The sequence below is a fragment of the Melospiza melodia genome, chromosome 6 (genome assembly GCF_035770615.1).
Source record: "Melospiza melodia melodia isolate bMelMel2 chromosome 6, bMelMel2.pri, whole genome shotgun sequence".
In the NCBI taxonomy this organism is placed as follows: Eukaryota; Metazoa; Chordata; class Aves; order Passeriformes; family Passerellidae; genus Melospiza; species Melospiza melodia.
This window is the reverse complement of record NC_086199.1, coordinates 48,622,984-48,638,585: the sequence shown is the minus strand read 5'-3', so window position 1 is coordinate 48,638,585 and position 15,602 is coordinate 48,622,984. Positions and strand designations below refer to the sequence as shown.

The 15,602-nt window shown below is 39.3% G+C and overlaps 2 protein-coding genes across 2 annotated transcripts in view; one reads left to right on the top strand and one right to left on the bottom strand.

Moving 5' to 3' along the window:
- ELP4 (elongator acetyltransferase complex subunit 4) overlaps positions 1 to 15,443 on the bottom strand; it is a 142,946-nt gene extending 127,503 nt beyond the window's left edge. The window contains exons 1-2 of the mRNA XM_063160553.1: positions 15,290 to 15,443; positions 8,399 to 8,434 (exon numbers count right to left, since the gene is read on the bottom strand). Of these exons, the coding sequence (XP_063016623.1) occupies positions 8,399 to 8,434; positions 15,290 to 15,443 (190 nt within the window). The remainder of the gene's footprint in view (positions 1 to 8,398; positions 8,435 to 15,289) is intronic.
- A 61-nt stretch (positions 15,444 to 15,504) lies between these two features.
- IMMP1L (inner mitochondrial membrane peptidase subunit 1) overlaps positions 15,505 to 15,602 on the top strand; it is a 32,097-nt gene continuing 31,999 nt past the window's right edge. Inside the window, exon 1 of the mRNA XM_063160548.1 lies at positions 15,505 to 15,578. The gene's annotated coding sequence lies outside the window, so the exon portion shown is untranslated. The remainder of the gene's footprint in view (positions 15,579 to 15,602) is intronic.

Genomic DNA, 15,602 nt, shown 5'->3' with positions numbered 1-15,602 from the left:
TCATAATCCAAGCACTAAGACAGGAAATGACATAAATCTGGATATCCAAACAAGCCAAAGGGAATACAATAATTACAACACTCTTACTATTAGTACTAGCCACTCTGCAGTTTGTTGTAGAGTCTTAGGATTTTAAGAACTTAAATTGCATTAACAGAACTTACCTTTGATACTGCTGACCTGCTTAGGAGGCCATATTACCCTTAAATGTACTTGCAATAACACGTTGACTTTTTTTTTTACTTGTAATAAGGGCCTTATGATAAATATGAACAGTTCTGAATCATAAAAAGCATAGGACTGACAAAACCTTACTGATGACAGCACTGGGTTCCTTGTCAAAAGTTCATCAGGACGGATTTCCAAACTGCAATTTACTTGAGAATTTGGAGCTTTTAACTAAATATAAGATCCAGTTTATTCTTTCATCCTTATAAAGCCATTATTAATGTTACTGAAGAACTGCCTTCCTAACTCAGGGATAAGACTGGGGATGTAGAGCCAGCTATGAGACTCAGGTGGGCACAAGGCTCAATCAGGTAAAACTGAAACACTCCCACTGCAGAAACAAAAGGCAGAACTGACATTACCTAAATTTTGAGGAAGTATTATGGTCGTATTTTGTAAATAGTCTTTGTAGCCTGCTTAAATCTTAAACTGTTTCAAGAGGGAAATAAAACCCCATTGCTGTATAAGTGTCCCTTGTAACTGGAGTCCAGACCACTGACAGCTCCTGCCCCCTCAAACATTGGCTCTCTCTGGTTATTCTTACTGCTTTATCCTCAGTAATATATTATTCACACTATATTGATTTCCATGTGCTAATCTCCAACTATGAAGCTCTCAATTTAAGAAGCAAAGACCTCCAGAAATCAAAGTGGCAGCATGAGCTCTACATTTTTTGTTTTAAATTGTCTGAGGTACCTGAAAGAAGCCACCCAGGCTCCCCTGTAATCACATCACTGTGGCAGATGTCACTGGAGGGAGACAATTTTGTTAGATCTCCCTCCCTTTGAACAAGAGAGGAAAAGAACACTCATCAGGCACTCTGGAAGGATCCTCAGCTGCAACATTCACATCACCCTTGCTGAATGAAAAATCTTGGCTTCTCAATTTTTAACCACAGGTTAAAGTTCACCTTCTTCACCATCTGAGGCACAGAAACACTGAGTTGATATGTATTTAACTGACATTTAATGAAAAAGAAGAAAATGTCTCATTTAGTCCAAGTGTTTTATGGCTTGAGTCTGTGTGTAGAACTATACAGACAGTCTTTCTGGATTATCATTTTTGATAATAATTATTCCTTAGAAAGTAAAAAATGTACTCAATTTCTTGTGCCAAACATAACAGAGAAACTTTATAAACCATGGATAAATACAAGAAATCATATGATGTGTTGGTGATCATTTAACTAAGCTAAGAATAAAAATGGCTGCAATAGTTAAAAAGAATTTTTCTCAAATTTTATTTGAAATGCTGAAATGTTAAAACATATTGTAGAAATAAAGCCATGAAGAACTAGTATATAAACATTTTAAGTGACTTATTCAGATTCTAATTAATTTTGTTGATTCATTGATTTATTTGTAATTTAACAGGGCTAGAGAGGTTCTTACACTGCCATACTCTTCCAAAACCTATTTTACAAAACAACAAGGAATGTTCAAGTTAGCAAATTAAAAACACATTCAGTGTAAGGACACATCATTTTAACATAAGCCCTTCCCTTCTTCTTCAATTTTCATAAGAGTAAACTTGCAGTAAAAAAATAAATTAAGAATTAGAAAGTGATCTAAATATAAACCACCTCATAGCTTCCTACAGTACTCTGAGGATTAGATATGTCTCAGAAAGCCTTTACAAACAGTCTATCTGGAATTGTTAAAGTCAATGCATCTGTAAGAATCCCTCAGTTCTTCAATTTGTCAGCTAGAGGATGCTTTTTATTGATTCATTTCTAGGTCACTAAACTTTTGTGGTATTCAAAAGATCTAAAGTGCATCCATATGGGGCTTTTCTGATAGCATCCATTGTACCCTGCCTTCAATAGTTACATTCAAAACCAAAGGAGCACAGCTTTCTTCTTGTAAATAAACAAACAAATCACTTAGCACAGGTACTTCAGCGGCTCACTGATCTCTTCCATAGAATCCCAGAATGAAACACTTTCCTGAGAATGCCTGAAGTTAGCACTTGAATGACTAGGACAAATTTTCAACTGTTACCTTTATCTTTCCAAACTCCTCCACATCCACAAGAACCACCTTCACTCAGGACAAGCAGGACCAACACTTCAGATTGTTTTAGTCGATACCTAGGACAAGCCTGGCCCAAGAGAGCTGGTCCTTCATTGCGAGCTTCTCTTCCAGCTACCAAGGCACAGGAACAAATCAGGCTCCTGCAGCTGCAGCCTTTTCTGGGTGCAGTCCCCACCAGTCACACACAGCACTGAGCAGCTTTCTGCCATTCTTTTGGAACAAAGAGTGTTCTCCAGCTAAGCAGCAGGTGAGTAACTAGTGAAGCATGAAACTACACAAAGAAAAGAGATTATTTACCTAGAAGTTACGCATATTGTCTCTAGGACAAAAGCTCCTCTGATCCTGCAATAAGGACATAAATAAAATAGTCTGTTGTGACTATCCATGGGTCTCTTTCCACATGAGTGTGCTTTCCTGGCTGGAACAGTCATGGAGAAAGAGCAGGATTGTCACTACAAGCACAGGGAATTCCATATAATATAATATAATATAATATTATATATATATATATATATATATATATATATATATATATATAATACATAAAATATATATAATTCCATATCATATATATTATATGATATATAATATAAAAGATATAGTATATAATATATATAATTCCATATAATATAATATATTTATTATATATATTATTATATATATAACATATAATATATATAATATATATAATTCCATTGATCATATAACCCTATAGCTGAGCACTAAGGATAAAGAGCAATTCCTGTTTAGGGGTTTTTTCAGCACTGCACTGCATAGGCTACTGTGGAGTCTTTGCTTCTTTTTTTTAGGGTTGGCATTAAATTAAATTCTTTTGGGACTCAGATATTCCTTATTTTTCATTTATATTACAGTCTTAACAATTAATTAATTTAATTATTAAATTAAATTAATAATAAATTAATTATTAAATTAAATTAATTAAATTATTAATTAGTTTTCATTTATATTACAGTCTTCTATTACAGAACTGTGAGTTCTACAGTAGTTCACTCAAATAAACTAAAAATGGAGCTGTATTTCTCTCTACAAAGCCTTTTAAGGATAAACTGTCCAGTTAGGAAATTACACCTAAACTATTTTTACTTTTAACCCAGTAACTAACTACTCATCTGCAATGTGGACTTTTTTATCTAATTACACAATATTACCCAAACCCATGGAGAAGAAGGTGAAGAAGGACCAGCCTCCACCCTAAAACTTCTATCTTGTTTTACATATATTACTATATTCTAAAACTTATAACTCTTAAGTTTTCTACTAGGCAATATTACACACTTCTATTTAAACTACACACTTATAATCTCAGTTTTATCATTCAGTTTTGGAAGACTTTTCTACAGCCTCAGGTCAATGCAGTGCTCTCTTGGGGCTCAGTGCCTGTGAGCACACAAAGTCTGAAATTCTCAGTAACCAGGGTTCCAGCAGGCTACCAAACACATAAGGGACATTTCTCCACACTTGTCTGTAGCTACTACTCAAAGAAATTCATGGATTGTGGAATTAGGTCTAGAATCTTAAGGCTTTTATCTAGGGCACAGAAAAAAAAAGAGAGAAGATATGTGTGAGGCACTGTAAAAATAGAATTTATTTAAAAATTAACAAATTTAATTGTAGAATTATTGATATGTAACCATGTGACCTTAAGGAAAAACTCCCTCTGCACAGAGGCATTCATGCTCCAAGAGAGGGATGCAGAATAAGCACCACTAGAACTGGAAGAGGAGTAAAAAGTCAGGAACAAAACCCACCATAAGGTAACAAACATCATATCTATAAATACTGTATTTATAATACCTGACTTTCAAACATCACTACATTAAGCAGCATGAAGGTCTTTGAAAAACTCCAGTGGTCATTTGTAGTAGAATTGTTCAAAATGATGAGAGCTGTAACAAGAAAAAGCCTGCAACAATGTAATGTACAGATGGCTTATTTTTTTTCTCTCTACAAAGTCTAGACAGGTTGCCCTAAAGCTGCCAAAAGCCTGTCATAGCCTATCAGTATTGATAATTTTTTTATCAGATAGATGCTTCTACACTGTGGTCCTGTGACCTAAGGTGTGTCTTTCTCCAGCTACGAAATATGTCTCTAAATTGCTGCAGGTTATAAAATGAGATTATTTTAATAATCTCAAATTCCATTTAAAGATACTTTTCTAATGTCCACGTTTACTAAGCTTGAGGGGATATACTTTGTGTCACTTGCATTTAATTAGCACATGCCAAACCAGAGTTGTCAAACACATAAGTTACAATATTTGGCATTTAGCCATACTTCAGGAAGGTGAATTCTGCTCACTGGTATTTTGTAGGATTATATTTAGCAAATCACTGTTTTGTAGCTCTCTTGAGATTATCTTTTTCAGCTTTAAAAAGATGATAAATTCAGTTATATTGGCAAGTGAAGAGAGCTCTTACCACTCAGGTTAAATTGCATGCCTAACAAAAATAAAAGTAGCTCATTAAAGCAGCTGAAACTGCTCCAAGGCTTAGAATGTACAAGTATAGACCTGTATTGCACCAGACAACTTTAACTTTTAATAACTGACCTCAGCTACCAACAAAACCCCTCCTACTGATAATCTTTAAAACATTTAGCTGTCAGTGACCTTGTCAAAACTGGGGCTTTTAAAGGTGAGCAAGAATAGGTTCTTACAGGGTGCCCAGGACACCTCTAGTGAGGGTGCTGCAGCTCACTAGGCACAAGGTGTTATATAAAAAAAGCTTACCTTTAAAAACAAAATAACAATTTAAAATGGTTTAAAAAAATATTTTTAAATTATAATAATTATTATATAGTAACATATTCAATATATAAAATATATTCATCATATATAATATATTCATATAATATAATATTTTCATATACCATATTATATTCATATAACATATTAATATAATATAATATAATATAATATAATATAATATAATATAATATAATATAATATAATATAATATAATATAATATAATATAATATAATATAATATAATATAATATAATATAATAATATGTATTATATATAATATAAATATAGAATTATGTTATATTATATACATTCTATTATATTAGATACATTATATTATATTATATTATATTATATTATATTATATTATATTATATTATATTATATTATATTATATTATATTATATTATATTATATTATATATTAATTTTCAAACAAAATATCCTCCTGCAAACTCTTCCTGGGCTGGTAATAACACATGCAACAGGCTGAAGTACACTGGAGTGGAGAGGGGAAGGAGTGTGCTTGTTTTGCTTGGTTTTGAGAAGGGGGACTGTCCTGGGAAGCTCATCTTCTGCAGCAGGTTCAGATAAAACCACAAATGTGGTCTCACCTCCATCCTGAACAAACTGCTTTGATGGGATTCCACACCAGAATGCTTCTTAGAAACCCACTACTCTAAGGGTTTTCTTAAAACTACAATAACAGTTAAAATCCTAATTCTTGTTAGATGAACAAACCTCAGGAAGTCTCAAGCTGCTCTGGTAGGTAGGATCTTCCTTGAGAATACCATGTGCTTCAACTCTCTAATTTTCATATAATTAAAACACTGTCAAAAGAATATACTATAGAATTAAGCTCAACTGAAAATCACAATGCTCTTTATTATGAGTTGAGTTCAAAAACTTGCACACTTCTATTTCAAACAATATTTTACAGTCTTATCAAGTAACCTGTGCCATTACTACAGCTTCAGAACACAACAGTTCAAATAAATATTTTAATACCCTGAATCTACTATTATTTGGTTAAATTAACCAAGATAATGAGTCAAATAATGAAGATGAGCATTTAATTTGCAAAGGGAGCTAAGCTAAAAGTAATTCAATTTATTCTCACCTTAGAGAATGCTGAAGGAAGGGGAAGAATTTAACCTTTTTGTAACACTTGGAGTACAACACAGAAAGATCTTCCTAGGAGGTTTATCACTGACAGCTTCAATCCTGATAATATTAAGCTTGCCTAGACTAATCTCATGACAGAATTTCTTAGTGTGCTGACAGGATATCCTAACAATGCCATTCCAGTGTTACCTGCACCAACTTTAAAAATCAAATCTCCAAATTTTTAGACTAATGAGTCATGAATAAATACAGTTCCTGCTTCAAGACTTTTTGTATATAATTATATGTTTCAAAATAACATATGGTAAGGCTCATTTGGGAAAAAAATTCATTTTCAGATCTAAAAGAGACATTCTCAAGCTAAGTTTCAGGTCAGATCACAAATACACAACCAACACAGGGGATAAGCAAATTCAAACCTACAACTGAGTATGGCCAGATATGCACTCAGAGGGACCAAAGTTCAGGCAAAAATCTTTTCAGGAAAAATCTTCCATTGAGCCATCAGCATCCACATGAATGTTTTTCACATCCACAACACCCTGTGGTGAAATATTGCACCACTTCTTCCATTTAATGACAATTTTCCTGCTATTGGATTCACTGGATGCCACCCAGCCTGTCTGCTGCAAGGGGCAGTGAATATTGTAATGGGAAGACAAAATGAATCCAGCCTCACAATCTCTGATCTATGTAAAACAGAATAGGTTCTAATTTCTATTTTCTTCTTCCTTTACCACAACAAGATTACAGCTCTTCTCAAGCTGAAATGTTGGAATTAGGTAATGTCAGTTATTTCTTTTGGCAAGCAACTTTTCAAATTACCTAATCTGCACCACACCATACACTAATTTATATACTTGATGTAAAAATTAACATTTTCTAAGACTCAATGGGACATCAATAACTGTCTCTAACCGATAAAATGCAGAAATAAATGCTAGCATTTAAATAACAAGCCACAGTGGGAGCAATCACCTTCCTCAATGGCAAACAGAAAATTTTATTCAGTCTCTAGTGCAGGTTACATGAGCCCTACCCCAACAGAAACTAACATGCTGTAATTCCAACAGCGGCTAAAAGAGATTTCAAATAAGTTTTCCCCAAATCTCACTGTTTGGATCTTTAGTGCTAAGACCAATTTTTGAGTTGTAAAATTCAAAATACATAACCAAAATTCTAGATACAAATTCAGTTTCCCAAGCAATGACTGTCTTCCACAGGAAAAGTAAACACAAACAAAATACCCAGACCACAATGTTTTCAGCCCTTTAAGAAAAATGGATGAAAATTACTGATTAAATCTGTTTCAAGGCTGAAAAGCCACAGTCTGAAGAGCTTCTATTGGTGTCTATCACTAGAGACAAGCAGGCTCTTAAAACGCTCTACAGGCACAACTTTGAAAGCACCCAAATCACCCAGGCATGTGCCAGTCTGCTTTGTCCCAAGGCAAGGCAGAAATCCAGTCCAGTTCTCAATTATGAGATTCAAGTGGAGATTAATACAAGAATTCTTCATTTTCTGCTGTTTTTGGACTCCTCAGCTGCAGTGGAGATGGTCCCAGAGAGCTGCACTGTGGTCTGGGAAGGGAATTCTGGTGTAAGCTATTTCATAATCTCAGTGTGCCTCAAGCACACCCTGATAGAAAGCAGCCTTCCATCACCTTGCTCTCAGCTGATTCTGGCAGCCAAAATTGCCAGAATTGCATTGCATGTCTTCCTCAAATTTAAATAAAACCTTTGTGATGATACACAGTTTGAATCTAACAGCAGTTTACAAAATCTTAACTAATGTGTGCACTCTGCTGCTAAGTCCTGAAATGTGCTAAATGCCCTGTTTTCACACAGATTTCTGGGGTATTCTTTGTGGGTGCTCAAGCCTGTCTAAAATTAAGATTTTGATTCACCTCCAGTAATTCTTGAGACAGACAACAGTCCATTCTGAAGGCTACCCAGAGTGAAGCCTTCAAAATGTTGATTTTTACACAAAGTATATAAATTAGTGTATGGTGTGGTACAGATTAAGTAATTTGAAAAGTTGCTTGCCAGAAGAAATAACTGACATTACCTGCAGTAATTCTTGAGACAAACAGTCCTTTCTGAAGGCTACACAAAATGAAGGAACCTGAGTGTTATATTTTCCTAAAGTCTGACTTCAGTAACAGTGAAAAGAGAGGCTGTTTAATGAATACATTCAAGAGTGAAAAGCTTCAGAATATGGCTTTAAGAATCTATATATTCCATACTAACCAATAAGAAGAAGGGTTCCAACAGCTACGCCTCCACCTGGAAACAAAACAAAAAGAAGAATAAAGTAAGACTACACTTTAATGCTATGTTAGAGAACAATTAACTTTTCTTAGTTTATAAGTCAAAGAAAGGTGATAACGGGGAATTTAAAAATATAAAAGTGAACAACATTTTAATTACCTTTGCAATACTTACTACAATTCTCTATTATGAAATAATTATACATTACATGTAATTACATACTGCACATTACAATTACTTTCACAATATACTGTACTATCATCATTGTGGTAAAAAGATCCTGCAGAGCTCTGTGCAACCACGCTCAAGTACTACAGTGGTGATGTATGCTCTGAGCCAGCAGATTTTTACTGGGATAACTCATGGGAGTAAACAGTCTCCAAATAAAATTAAATTAATATTAACCACTATCAAGTGATTCCACTATAGTGGAATATCACTATCAAGTGATATTCCTTTGTATCAAGAAGGGTGTAAGCTAAGTGACCAACTAAGATTTTAGTAGACTTTAGCAAATTTCCACCCAAGCCTTTGAGGCAAAATCCTGGCTCCACTGCTTTTTATCTTACTGACATGGCAGCAAGACTTTCACCCACTGAAACCTGGACTGAGAGATCATAAATGTCACAGCACACACTCTGAAAAAACATACACTACTGAAGAGATGAAAGCTTTTTATAGTAGGTCTTGGACATAACTCCATGAATTCCTTTATAAGGACAGTGAAAGAACAACTCATTTTATTTTCGGGAACTCTTATTTTATTTTCTTATTTTATTTTTACACTAATTTGTAATCTGAATCCCAAGAATTACAACAGTGGAATAACCTGAAATCAGACTGTTTTGTTAAACAATTGTGGAAGGCTGTGACAGGAAAGCTAAAAATCCCTGGAAGTGTTCAGGCTGGCCACATGTAAGCAGCCTACTGAAGTGTTTTGCATGGAAGCTGCAGGATGTTGGCTGCAATTCTGTCCTGATTTAAAAGCAACTTAGGAGCAAACTAACTGATGAATCCCATCAGCACAGTATGCAAAGCTCCAGAAGTCAATTCTGGACTGCACAGATGAACTCCAGTGAACAGGATCTTTCATTTTATAAATGAAAAATCTCCACTAGAAATTGATTCCAGTATGTGTCAGATCAACTTCTCAATCTTCAGCTTTGCTAGTGGGACTACAAATGCCTGCAGTGTCCATAATGTTGATATAATCAAAAGGAAGAAAAAAAGCAAATGGCTCTCCCAAAGGCCAAAAAGTGCTAATATTGCTGAATAATAGCACCTGAATTAAAACCAGAACAGGATCACTTTGCTATCATGCACCACAACTCGAGCAGTACTGGCACTGAAAGTGCTTAGTCAGCTGCTAATTTCATAGTTATAGAGAAGCAGATGTTTCAAGCTAAACTCCTGAGTCAAGATGTCCAAATACCTCAATATCTACAGCAAGCTGATCAGGTTATTAAGCATTTACTAGATATTAAATAAAAAACATACAACAAACCAATTTTAACTGCTGTTTATCAGAAAGTTAGAATCACCCATGAAATCCCCAATGATTTTTGTTCCATTTATTTGTTCAGGAGATAAACGCAAATTAACCCAAAAGAGGGGAAAGCAAAAAAAAAAAAATAAAACCAACCAAAAAAACCAAAGAAAAAAAGACCAAAAAAACCCCAAAATCTGAAATCATACTGATGTTTGACACAAAGCATGCTTCCAATAGTCACTGCATTTAATTGTTCAGGGAGCCAGAACACACAGGTTACTAACAACAGCTCTTTAAAATGAGCACATGCTCTATAAAGCTCATAGGAAAGAAAAGCTCCAAATGTTGAGATTTTACCAAATGACATAGAAAATATTATTAGAGCCATAAGTAAGGTAGTAGCTCATGGCAATAATGACTTTAAAACCTTGGTTAGAGAAAAGTTCACTTGTAGCCATGACAGTAGGGTCTCTTCTGCTTTTACACTGAATTTGTTTGTCAACCAGTGCAGTCAAAATTCTCTCAAGCTGCACTTTCAGATCATCCATGGTACTGTTCTACAAGGCAGAGCTGTAACATATGTGCACATGCCCTGGTTGTTAAAGGCAAACTCAGGTCAGAGCATTGGCTTTATTATTGAGTGGTTTGAACAAGTGTCTTCTACTAGAGGGAATGCAAAAATATTGCAGTGACCATGGTTACACCTTTATATTATAACTAGCAACAATACTAGTAAATTAAACAAAAGGCAACAAGAAAAAATAGCAGGAATGCTGATGGAATCAAAAGGAAGAGGCAAGATCTATAAGTTTCTGAAGAAAGCTGCTGTGAACTTGTCATTCTTCCTAACCTCGCTATTTTCATTTTTCTTTGCCAGTATCTGCGGCAGTAGAATATATAAACATCTGAGCAAAACTTGTAACTTTCCACATTGCTACTTACAAGAGAGATTAAGATCTTATGGAGAGGAGCATAACAAACTTTGCAAGCTGAGAAGTGCCCAGATTGTTTCCAAAGCATATCCCTGACCTTTTTTCCAGCAGACTGAAATGAAACATTTAATACCAGGCATGTGATGGTTACATTACACAATAGCGTAATGCTGTGGCACACATGAGGCACATATGGCCCATAAACCTTGAAAGTAAACTTCTGGAAATAAATATAAAATATTTGTAAACATAAAATGTATAAATTTATAAAACAAATATAAATAAAAATATAAAATAAATAAACTCTGGAAGTGCAGAGTGCTCTGACGGTAACACTGCATTTGAAATCCACTTATCTACCACTTCTCATCCAAAGGAAACTCACTCCTTTAGAGTGAGCCACAAAAATGTAACCATCAGCTGTAGGGTGAAAGAAACTCCTCCTTGGATTCCCTACCTTCTCCTCTCTTCAGAAGCTCCTCACTGTGTGTGATAACACCATGCTTTCCCTCACTCACAGGCTGCACCTTCATGTCTGGCAAATAATTCTGTATCTGGGTTACAGATTTTGAGCAGAGCAAAGTTAAACTCAAGCCCAAGCCAGAGATCTACAAGACTGCCTAGTGACTGTTACAAAGTATGTCTATGAAAATACCAGACTAAAAGAGTTTGTACTAACTTCCATTGGGAATTTATACAAAAAAAAAAGATTGCCCTCAATCCCTGGTGACAGCAAAAATTATTTTTGTAGTCAATTATTTGATTGCTAGTGGGCAGGACAAAAAAAGAACAGTACCAATGCTCTTTCAGAAACACATGAACAGCATTCTGCAACACATTCATGAAGCATTTCCACACTAGAAAAAGAGCACAAAGCAGACCAAGTCAACACCTGCAGTCACCAGCACAGTGGGCTCAGGTTTTGGCTTTTCTGTTTTTCCCATTCTGTGCTGCTTTAGTGAAAGGGTCTGAGCTCCACATTCAGGGATGGTGAGCTCTGTGCACAGAGCAGGGAGACAAAACAATTCCTGCTCCAGCTGGGCACCAAGGACAAATGATCCCAATCTCAGCCCCAGAGCACAAACCCCGTGGGCTGCAGAGAGAAAAACAAGCAGGGTGGGAGTGCCTGGGCTAAAGTTGGAATGGGACAATGAACTGCAAGGTGCAAATGGAGCAGAACTGATCCCAGGGAGAGAGCCCGGGAGCGCTCGTGCATTTTGGGGCCATTTTGGGTCATCTTGGGGGCAGCCCTGGCTGGGCTCTGGTGCTGCCCAAGGTGGATCCATGGAGGAGATGCTTTGAATCAATCCCTGCTTTATTTTGTAGCTCTGTCCAGCCCCTGCTGCTCTAGGGCAGCCTGCTCAAGGCATCAGCACCATCAGAGGCTCAGTCAGATGCTCCCCTTTACTCAGATCACATCTGGAACACGAGGCCCAGATGACTTCGAACTCCTCCATTCAAGAAAAAAAAAAGTGAAGTGAGTCCAGGGAGGGATATAAAAATGGGGCAACTGATTCAAGAGAAGAGGCTGAAGGAAGTGGGCTTGCTCAGCCCAGAGAAGGGAGGAAAAGCTGAAGGCCCTGGGAAGAAGAGAGAAGAGAGAAGAGAGAAGAGAGAAGAGAGAAGAGAGAAGAGAGAAGAGAGAAGAGAGAAGAGAGAAGAGAGAAGAGAGAAGAGAGAAGAGAGAAGAGAGAAGAGAGAAGAGAGAAGAGAGAAGAGAGAAGAGAGAAGAGAGAAGAGATGAGGCTGACACACTGCTGGAACCCTGCTTACTGAGAATTTCAGAATTTCTGTGCAGGCAGGCACTGACCCCCAAGAGAACACTGCATTTCACCTGAGGCTGTGGAGAAGCTTCCAAAATGGAATGACAGAACTGGGACTGTGGGTGTGGAGTTTGAATAGAAGTCTGTAATATCATAGGGGGTAACACTTAAGAGTTTAAGTTTTAGAATATAGTAATATATAAAGCAAGATGGAGGTTTTAGGGTGGAGGCTGGTCCTTCACCTTCTTCTCCTTGGGTTTGGGTGGGTTTGTGTAATTGGATAAAACATCCACATAGTGGGCTATGAATGGTTGATCATTGGGTTAAAAGTAAAAATAATTTAGGTGTCATTTCTTAATTGGACAGTTTATCCTTAAAAGGCCTTGCAGAGAGGGAGATACAGCTCCATTTTTAGTTTTAAGCACTACAGAACTCAGTTTCTGAGACTGTAGAATAAGAACCCATAAACATCTGAGTGCCAACAAGAAATACCATCTCACACATTTAATCCTGACCCTAACAAAAAAGAAGCAAAGATTTCACAACAAGAGCTGAGCTCTTCACTGAGGTGCAGTGGGAGGGCAACAAGCAACAAATGGGAGCTGAAACAGGGGAGGCTTCCAGTGGATATAAGGAAAAAGAAAATTCCCTACAAAAAATAATCAAGCATTGGGCTGGGTTACCCAGAGGTGCTGCAAAATCTCTGCCACTGCAGATTTTCAAGACTCCACTGAAGACAAGGAGAATGTAGAAGGGATCCTGGGTTTATTGGAAGTGTCCTCAGTTTCCATAACAAACCACTAATTGTGTTTGCAGGTGGTTAGAATTTTAGGAGACTGCCACCATGGGAGCTGTCTACATCTTCTGAGCCATGCTGTGCAAAATGCACTGTTTCTAAAAGGGAATATCAACAGGAATATTCAATGCAAATCTGCTTTTCATGCAATTAAAAGGCTTCACAAATTACACTCCATAAAATATTTCTCTCTCAAGCAGGAAGAGCTTCCTCCACAATGATTCTAATCCCTGACGAAAGTGCAGACAAACACACAGAGAAAAAATTATATACAGGCTGCAAAATGTCCTTTACACAGTGGATATGACTTTTATATCATCATTGATCATACAGAGCATCCCTAGAGAGAAAAGTGGCATATTCTGTGTACTCCAAGGACGACTGAACAAAGCTAAAATCAGGCTGTTCTCACCTAGAAGTCCCATGTATGGACATTAAAGACGCACTGCAACTCTGTGAAGAGTTAGAGGATCAGCCAGATAAACAGCAGTAAACGAATGAGCTCCCAAGCCAAGGGAAAGTGCCAGCTCCTGACACGGATGGTCCAGCAGCAGTGACAACAGATGAGTCCCTGGGACCATCTCACACCGAGAGGCAGCAAAACCAGCCTCACACCAGAGCCATTTATCTGAGGGGGCACTTCAGCCATGCAGCCGTGCTGAGCAAGGCAGAAAAGACAAACTGAGAACCCCAACACATCCCAACACCTGCAGGGCGGAGACCCCGAACACAAATGCAAAAGCTGGGACATATAAATATCTTTTCTGCAACGGAGAGAGACAAAAGGTGAGCAGTGTTCATACAGCAGGGGGGAAAAGGTTTGCTTTCCAAGGGGAACCCTGGCAATGCACACACGGTTTTCCAAGGGGAACCGTGGCAATGCACACACGGCGTTCCAAGGGGAAAACTTGGCAATACACTGCTTTCCAAGGGAAACCAGCAGCACACCTGGCTTTCCAAGGGGAACCCTGGCAATACACTCACAGCTTTCCAAGGGGAGCCCTGGCAATGCACACACGGCTTTCCAAGGGGCAAACCCAGCCACACACGGCTTTCCAAGGGGAGAACCCTGGCAATACACTCACGGCTTTCCAAGGGGAAAACCAGCCATACACGGCATTCCAAGGGGAACCCTGCAGCACACACAGCAGCTTTCCAAAGGGAAACCCCCGAAACACACACGGCTTTCCCAGCCCAAAACCAGCAGCACACACGGCTTTCCAAGGGGAGAACCCTGGCAATGCACACACGGCTTTCCAAGGGGAACCCAGCAGCACACCAGCTTTCCAAGGGGAACCCAGGCTTTTGAAGGGGAAGACCCTGGCAATACACACACAGCTTCTTAAGGGGAAGACCCTGGCAATACACACACAGCTTTCCAAGGGGAAGACCCTGGCAATACACGGCTTTCCAAGGGAAACCAGCCGCACACACGGCTTTCCTTCCAATAGGAACCCAGCAGCACACTCGGCTTTCCCAGCCCAAACCCAGCAGCACACACGGCTTTCCCAGCCCAAACCCAGCAGCACACACGGCTTTCCCAGCCCAAACCCAGCAGCAGACCCGGATTTCCCAGCCCAAGCCAGCAGCACACCCGGCTTTCCCAGCCCAAAGCCAGCACCCTCCCCGGGGCAGCGCCAATCGCCCCGGCCATGTGCCGCTGGGAGAACTCCCGGAGCGGCTCCGCAGGGCTGCCCGCAGCGATGGCAGCGCGGCTCCTCCGCCAGCTCCAGCTGGGACACCCGACCTGCCTGCCCCGTCCTCCTGCCCCTCCCGCCCTCCCCGCGATCCCGGGATGAGGGGAGGAAGGAGCAGCCTCGGGAGCAGCCGCGGGGTTACGGGAGGGCAGGCAGGGCCTGGCAAAGGGGTCCTAGTCCCGCTCCCACCAACCTAGCACACAGTCCAGGGAGGGCAGCCCGCTGGAGAGCAGCAGCTGCCCGTGGCGCACCGAGGGCCGAGTGCCCGGCAGCGCGGGCGGCCGCGGGCCGGCGCCGGGCCTGCGCTGGAAGCTGGTGCGGCCCCGCTCCCCGCCGGCCGCCGCCATGTCGGGGCCGGGCACGCCGGGCCGGCGCTCCGCCAATGGGGGAGCGGCTGGGGGAGCCGCCGGCCAATGGGAGCACGCGGTGTTGGCACGTGCGGAGCCGGCGGAGGGCTGCGGGGCCCGGCGGCGAACGGGGAGGTGAGAGCGGCACCGGGGGGAAGC